This window comes from Malurus melanocephalus, unplaced genomic scaffold (genome assembly GCF_030028575.1).
Source record: "Malurus melanocephalus ecotype Western Australia unplaced genomic scaffold, MMel_1.1 scaffold_1064, whole genome shotgun sequence".
NCBI lineage: Eukaryota > Metazoa > Chordata > Aves > Passeriformes > Maluridae > Malurus > Malurus melanocephalus.
Genome location: NW_026624296.1, coordinates 62,845 through 70,431, shown reverse-complemented (window position 1 = coordinate 70,431; position 7,587 = coordinate 62,845). Strand labels below are relative to the sequence as shown.

The 7,587-nt window shown below is 50.3% G+C and overlaps 2 protein-coding genes across 2 annotated transcripts in view; one reads left to right on the top strand and one right to left on the bottom strand.

Moving 5' to 3' along the window:
• The window catches only part of WDR77 (WD repeat domain 77), a 5,885-nt gene extending 5,222 nt beyond the window's left edge, over window positions 1-663 (bottom strand). The window contains exons 1-2 of the mRNA XM_057386819.1: window positions 347-663; window positions 25-210 (exon numbers count right to left, since the gene is read on the bottom strand). Coding sequence (XP_057242802.1) covers window positions 25-210; window positions 347-539 — 379 coding nt within the window. The 5' untranslated portion in view covers window positions 540-663. The remainder of the gene's footprint in view (window positions 1-24; window positions 211-346) is intronic.
• A 36-nt stretch (window positions 664-699) lies between these two features.
• On the top strand, window positions 700-3,455 carry ATP5PB (ATP synthase peripheral stalk-membrane subunit b). The gene is made up of 7 exons (XM_057386818.1): window positions 700-849; window positions 959-1,001; window positions 1,418-1,563; window positions 1,943-2,106; window positions 2,524-2,649; window positions 2,787-2,966; window positions 3,299-3,455. The coding sequence occupies exons 1-7, from the start codon at window positions 822-824 to the stop codon at window positions 3,368-3,370; spliced, it is 759 nt and encodes a 252-aa protein (XP_057242801.1). The 5' UTR covers window positions 700-821; the 3' UTR covers window positions 3,371-3,455.
• Window positions 3,456-7,587: the final 4,132 nt, after the last annotated feature.

The following is a 7,587-nucleotide window of genomic DNA, read 5'->3' as shown; positions in this document are numbered from 1 at the left end:
CATGGGGGACATGCCCTTGCTTACCGGAGTCGGAGGCCACCAGGATGCCCCTGTCAGCCACCCAGCACAGGTCGGCGACCCCCGCCTCGGTCTGCACGCCGGCGGTGCAGAAGCCCTCGCTGGGAGCGCGCCGGGGCTCGGCGAACACCCACAGCGAGCCGGTCCAGCAGCGCCCGTTGAGCCCGGAGGCGCCCAGCAGCAGGGCCCCGTCTGCGGGAGAGAGAGACACAGGAGAGGGGAGGCGCGGGGAGAGGAGCGGGGAAAGGAGCGGGGAGAGGAGCGGGGAGAGGAGCGGGGAGAGGAGCGGGGAGCCCCCGGGGAACAGCCGAGCCCCCCGCCCCGCTACCTGCGCGGTAGTGCGCCCGCTCCAGGTGCCGCTCCATGCAGGCGGGCGCGCTGGGCGGGATGTTCCACTCGGGGGCGGCCGCGGGTTCCCCATCCACCGAGGCGGCGGGAGCGGCGGGGTCGGGCGGGGCGGGCGGCGGGGCCGCCTGGGCCAGGGCCAGCGGCAGCGGCGGCGGCGGCAGCGGCTCCTCCATGGCGGCGGAGCGGAGCGGAGCGGAGCGGGGCTGAGGGGAGCGGAGCGGGGCTGAGGGGAGCGGAGCGGGGCTGAGGGGAGCGGAGCGGAGCGGGGCCGGCCGCGCCCCCACGTGTCTCCCGCCGCCGCCTCCTCTCGCGAGAGCGCCCGCCCCGTGCCCGCCCCCGCCGCGTTCTCGCGAGAGCCGCCATCTCAGCGCCTTTGGCGGCGGCGGCGGTCACCGCACGGGCGCTCACTGCCGCCGCTCCTCACGGTGCTCGCCGCTTTTCTCCGTGCTCCTGCCATGCTGTCCCGCCTCGTCCTGCGCGCCGGTGAGCCGCGGGGAGCGCCGCTTCTCCGGGGGAGGAGGGAGCGGGGTGGCGGGCGGGGGTGCGGGCCGAGCTCTGCCCTGACGCGCTCTCTGCCCTCTTGTCCCCTCAGCCCCCGCCGCCCTCAGGGCGCTGCCGCCGCCCGCCGCTGTGGGGTGAGTACCGGGSAGCCAGCCCCGCCGAAACCGGCCCGTGGTGGTGCTTAAACAGCGTTCTGCTGGGGTTTGGGCTCGGATTTTTTGTCATTCATGTAAAATAGGGACGGTGGGRAGGAACTTGTGGAGGTTATYTAGTCCCACCCACTTCCTGAAAGGAGGTGTGGCCAATAAATGCCAACTGCTTCGAATCGCGGAATGGTTTGGGTATGGAGGGATTTTAAATCTYATTCCCTTCCCCTAGAGCAGGTCYARCCTGGCCTTGGACAMTTCCAGGGATGGGACAGCTTATTATCACCAGTTACCTATTTACTTAATTGGAAATGTGTTTGATTTCATCTGAGGGTGGGTTTGGGGACTATTTCTGTCTAGTTTTTTAATAAGAATCATAATTGAAACTATCTCCTTGTTTATAGGGTGTTGCACGCCACAAGACCACTGCACACAACTCAGCAGAGTTTGGCTCCTGTGTCACCTCTRCCCGAGAAGGGAGGAGAAGTTCGTCATGGTTTGATCCCTGAGGAGTTTTTCCAGTTTCTGTACCCTAAAACAGGAGTTACAGGTTAATATAGGCTTTTACCATTTTCAGTTATGTTCATGTAGGTCTGTCCACCAGTTCTGGCTGCTGAAAAGGTAAAATATTAGTGAAAACTAATATTTTTGTGTGTGGGTTGTGAAGAACAAGCCAGTGCAGCACAGGGAATTTTGCATGTTTCTGAATGAGCACAAGCAGCACGTCCCATGCCAGGTACAAGTTGCTTCCATTTCGGGTGAGATTCCTCCTTGCACCTTTCCCAGGTGGAATTGTGACTTTGCTCTTGGTCCTATTGAAACAGAACCCTTCTTCCTGATCTTTAAACTCATTCCTCCCTCTTAGGTATTTGAGCTTATTGAGTCTATTTAAGCCTTATACAARTAATGCTGCTTTATTTTTTCTGCAGGGCCCTACATGCTGGGCACTGGCCTCCTGCTTTACTTTCTTTCCAAGGAGATCTACGTCATTAACCACGAGACAGCAGCAGCTGCCTGCATATTGACAGTCATCATTTATGGCATCAAGAAGTTTGGGCCTAGTGTTGCAGCTTTTGCTGACAAACTTAATGAGGTAATAAAGGAGCCATAACTTGATATTGTAGTTGTTRGTAAGGAGTGATTTTGTGAAAGTACAAATGGGTAGGGTTAGGTGGAATATCGGGCAGGAATTGTTCCCTGTGAGKGTGGGCACCCTGTGCAGCTGGGGCTGCCCCTGGATCCCTGGCAGTGCCCAAGGCCAGGCTGGACATTGGACTGGGAGCAACTTGGGACAGTGGAAGGCGTCCCTGTCCATGGCAGGGGTGGGATGAGCTGAGCTTTAGGGTCCTTCCAAGCCTAACCAGTCTGTGATTCCATGATTGATTGTGAGCCCTCATTCTTCTCTCCTGGCAGAGAGCTGTTCACAGACATTTCTCACAGCTTAGTGACAAGAATCAGAATTAATTGCAGATTAATTTTGAAGCATGGGTTTCTCTCTTTTTTCCTTCAGGAGAAAATAGCCACAGCTCAAGCCATGAAGAACGAGGCCATCCAGACCCTGCAGACAGCCATTGAACAGGAGAAGAAGGAGCAGTGGAGGGCTGAAGGCCGCAGTTATCTCTTCGATGCCAAACGGGTGAGCAGGGCTGGTTCTGCTGCTGAGCCCGGGGCAGCCTGCCCTGCTGGGCTCCTGGGACTGCTGCTGCACAGCCTGTCTGCTGCTGCTTGGTGTTGTGGCCACATGTGAGCCTTTGTGTCCTGCTGTGTGTGCAGAACAACATTGCAATGCTGCTGGAAGCCAACTACAGGGAGCGGTTACTGATGGTGTACAACGAGGTGAAGAAGAGGCTGGACTATCAGGTGGCCATGCAGACCCTGAAGAGGCAGAAGGAGCAGGACCACATGATCCAGTGGGTGGAGAAGAATGTTATTCAGAGCATCACACCTCAACAGGTACTTGCTGGGTTTTAGCTGCTTTACACTTCAGCCTGCACAGAGATTTACTGTGCAGGGGTCCTGGAGGTGGAGGGGAAMCTGGGATAGTGGGAGGTGTCCCTGGCCCAGGGCTGGGGTGGGAATGAAYGGGCTTTGAGRTCCCTTCCAACCCAAACCATCTGTGAATCTGTGCTTTAGTGCAGGTCCTTGTTTGCATGTGAATTTCTGATTTCATGARCTGTAATCCCTCTTAATAACTTAARGATCTAAAATAGATTATCTAAAATGGATTTGAATGTCTGTTGTGCTGGTTGGAATGTCTTCTGAAGGCTGTTTGCTGTCTCTTGCAGCAGAAGGACAGCATTGCCAAGTGCATCCTGGACCTGAAGGCGCTGTCCAAGAGYGCCCAAGCAGCTGTGTGAGCACGTCTGAGCCCACTGACCTGTCCCAATGCCTACTGTTGGAAACTCTATGACTCTAAAATCTCATTAAACAAAGAAAAAACAACCCCTCTGCTGTCTTTCACTAGTACCAGTCAGTGCCTGTTTGTTTTTGAAGTCACTGGATGGGTCACACCCAGCACTGCAGSTGGTTTGTGGTGGGGGATCAGTTGAAACCACAGCCTGTGGGATCCCCCCTGTTTGGTTATGAACATTTCCAGAGGTACAGAACTGCACAGAGAACAGTTGTGGTGCCAGACCTGATCCCTGGGTTAGAATTCTGTGTGATGACACCCCTGATACCTACTGTCCTTTAACCATGTTCTAAAGTCAGGATGGTTTGTGTTCCCATTCACCTGGCCCCATGCTTGGAGGGGTTCTGAATGTCCTTGTTTTCTAAAGGACATGGAAACCCCCTTCACCATAAAGCCTCGTGTAGTGTTAAAAGTGTTCAGTTCTGGCAAAAGARTGATCAGGCAGGAAATGTGTCAAAAGCTAATGAAAAATTTGGCTTCATCTGACCTTGTCAGTACTYAGTTTAAAACAGGGAAATGGGTAGATTTAATCTAGAGGGGTTTTTCTGGATTTTCATAAGTCTTAATTTGCTTTTTTAGGAAGTTTTTCCCTGAAGGAATTTGTTAAAAATCCCAGCAAAGCACACACAAATAATCTGAGTGCTGGGATGTGATTTAYACAGTCCATAAACCCCAGTGAGCAGACTGGGGGGGTGCCTGCAATCCCACTCCTCAGTGGGACTGAGGAATACAATTTTCTACACTTCTAAGTACACCAGATCACTAAAAGGGTGTTCTTCAGAGGCAAGAACCTTATTTCAAGCCAAGCTAAGCTGAAGTTGCCTTACTTTTTTTTAGATTAACAGTTTGAGAAAAAGCAGGTGTCTTTCATTGTTTCCTGTTTTGTGTTCATTTAAATAAAAAAAAGTGAACTTGCTTAACTTCCACAATTGTGCAAGTCCCCATCTGATTGACATTTGAGCTTGTAAGTGGTGTGACAGATTCTTCTCGCMAAGCAAGCGGTTAAACTGGTGTGCTGGCACTGGGGGAGCTTTCCAGCATCACTTCCATGCTGGGAGGTAAGATGGAGCTCTATCATTGTTTCTTTTATTGCAAACACAGCCCTGTGAGGCTCAGTGTGGGAAATTGGGAGTTTCATGGTTTGACCCCTCTGGAATGTGGGCAACAATGGGATGCAGTGGGAAAAGTGGCAGCAGCAGAGAGCAGGGTGTTTATTTTCATGCTGTTGTAATATTTTTGCGTTATTTTCATGCAAACCATGTGGTGAGAGGTATCAGCATAGGGATTGTGTAGCARAATATCTGTTACAATCTAAGATTTCACCCCCAAATTTGAGAAGAAAGTTACTGTTCCTGCTTTAGTGGGAAAAGTAATTTTAACTTGAAAAGGAAAAACACCAAGGGAGGGATTTTCAAAGCTGCTTCTGATTATGAAAATGTTCATAGGGTTTTAACTGCTGAAAAAAATCCTGTGGGTGCTTTTTAGTTATTAAATGCTCTCCATTTTCTGGGTGGAGGAGGCACAGAGCCCATCAAGGAGCAGTGAACCCATATGTGTAAGGAACACGACCCTGGGAAATAGGGTTGGTGCTGGAGAGTGCCAGGTTTGAGGGGTTTCTGTAGGATTTCTAAGACATAGATAAAAACTAAATCAAGGCTTTGAGTTAAAGAGGGTGGCAGGTTTCTTTGGCTCATGTCTATATATGTATGAATATTTAACTTCTTCTCCTCCTTTCAGTTTCTCTTCCTGTCAGTGCTCTGAGAGAATGGGAGGCTCTCCCTCAAAAGGAAATGAAGGTATTTTATTTTAAGGAGTATCCTTGGCTGCAGTGYTCTGGGCTGAGTGCTGTCCTGGCCCAGCAGACGTGGGGGTGTTTGGGGAAGCACTGCATGGCTGCCAGAGGATGCCCTGACACAGTCATTATCTGAACCACTGCATTTTCCTGTCTGCTGCTTCCACTTTCACACAGCCTGTACAGACACCTCCATGTGGTTTTAGTTGCTTGTGGTATTACTGGAGAAAAAAGACACATTTTAGAACAATTTTGTGATGATTTTTTTTTTTCTATTGCAGAACTCATTACCACTACCACCACTGTTCCCACCACTGTGCCCACCACTGTTCCCACCACTGTCCACACCCCTACAGAGAATTTCAGAGCTGCAGAAGTCAAATGCTGGATTAATAAGTAAATGCTGCACCTTTATTTCCTGACTTGACACCCAAAGTTCCCTGTGACTGCAGCCTCCTTCTGCAAGGGAAGGGTTTTGTGTCACATGTTTAACATTTTGGGGGTTTAGAAGTCTGATTAGAATTTCCTGGTCTGTGCACAGCATGGGTGATTCCTGGGGATACTCCATGCAGATACACACCAGTTAATCTCACAGGGCTTGGGATAAATGTGTTACACTCCATGMAGTTTGGTGAATTTGAGCACTACTGATGCTTCAACCCCTCTGTTGAAACTGGGAATTCTGACGGGATTTTCTGTGTATCACCAGCATTGAAATACTGTACATGTCCCTGGCCTTCCTCTCTGGCATCCTCCTGACTGTCCTGGCTTTTGCAATCATCTTCCTCTACAGGAAAAGTAAGTGGCACAGTTGAGGAAATAACAGCAGGGTGGTGGTAACTGCAGAAGTTACGTAGAAAGTGGCTGAAATTGTCTGCCTTGAATAAAAGTGTACTTTGATGAGCAGCTCATTCCTGGCAGTAACTCCTTGGGAATCATCCCTGGGGTTGTTTGCAGGAAAGAATTCATTTTGCCACTGATGAATGGTAGAGGTTTTTGTTGGTTGTGGGTTTTTCTCCATCCTGGCCACACTGAATTGCTCAGTCCCTTTTATCCTGGCCTCTTCCAGCAGCTGGGCAGGGCTTGGGCAGCCCAAAGTGCCCCCTTTGCAGTGCAGATTTCACACATTACCTATCTGTCACATCCCCCCTGGCTCTGCTGTCCCCAAACACAGTGCAAACAGCTGAGACTGGGATCCCTTTCCATCCTAGATTTTAGGAGARCCCACCAAAATCTACAGGAGGAAACTTTCTCCCAGATGGCGSCTGAGGAATCTGCTAGGAACACCCAGGTAAATGTCACAACTGTTATTTCTAACACTTTATGCAGATATTTCACATTCTTGTCAGTGTGGTAAATATTAATTGGGTTGGGAGGGAGAAAAGTTGATTTTGAGACTTGACTGTTACTCAGCAGTTCTTTGACAAGGAACTTCAAGGGTTCTGGGGCTTAACTAAACCACTTACCAGACAAGTTAGGAGAAATCTTTTTAAAGGGGAAGCATTTCTGCAATTTCTGTGATRTTAATTCTTTGAAAGCTCTGGCCTGAGCAGTGGGATGAAGCAGCATTTACTGATTTCCCACAGCAGGGACACACAGTTTGTGGGGTGGGGTGTGAGGACAAGTTGAAAGTGAGGAATTSCTGATGCCCTGAGTGCCTGTGCTCTGTGTGATGTTTGTGCTTTGTCCCTTCCCCAGAGTGAGGTGACCTACAGCACTCTGGTGTTCCAGCGGGACCGGGCACCACAATCTGCGTGAGGAGGAATTTCCCAGTGAATRAAAATGTTCCCCATTTTGGACATCAGGAGGCACCACAGCAGGACCTGCAGCGCTCTGGGAACACCACCACTGCCTGGTGAAACACAGCTCCTTTTGTAGGTACCAGGGGAAAGCCTCCTGTTCCCAATGGCTGTGGGCAAATTGAGGTTTTCTAGACAGGATTTCCTCATCTGTGGAAATCTCCCTGCCCTTGTAAAGTTTCCGTTTGTGAAAACTACCAGAGAGGATTGAGAAATGAAAATGTTCCTCTGCATCTATCCACATCTGTGCCATTGGGTTTCCCCTTTCTGTCACCAACTATAGCATTTTCCATGGGATTTTTGATTGCCGAGTGCTCTGATTAGTTATTTTCGGTAATTGAAGTGAGGATAATAAAATGTTTTTATGCAAATCTCTGCTYCCTGATTGGGTCCCATAAAAGAAATCCACAATCACAGTGTGACGGTCGAAATCTCTGGAAATGTTCATTAATACGTTATTACCCACAGTGTTCAAAGTAGAACGTGTAAAATTTCAAAACAATTCCCTCCTCATGAGCTGGGAGCGAGTTCACACGGGTGCCTGCAGGGGAGGGAGAGGGCGGGATGAGCACA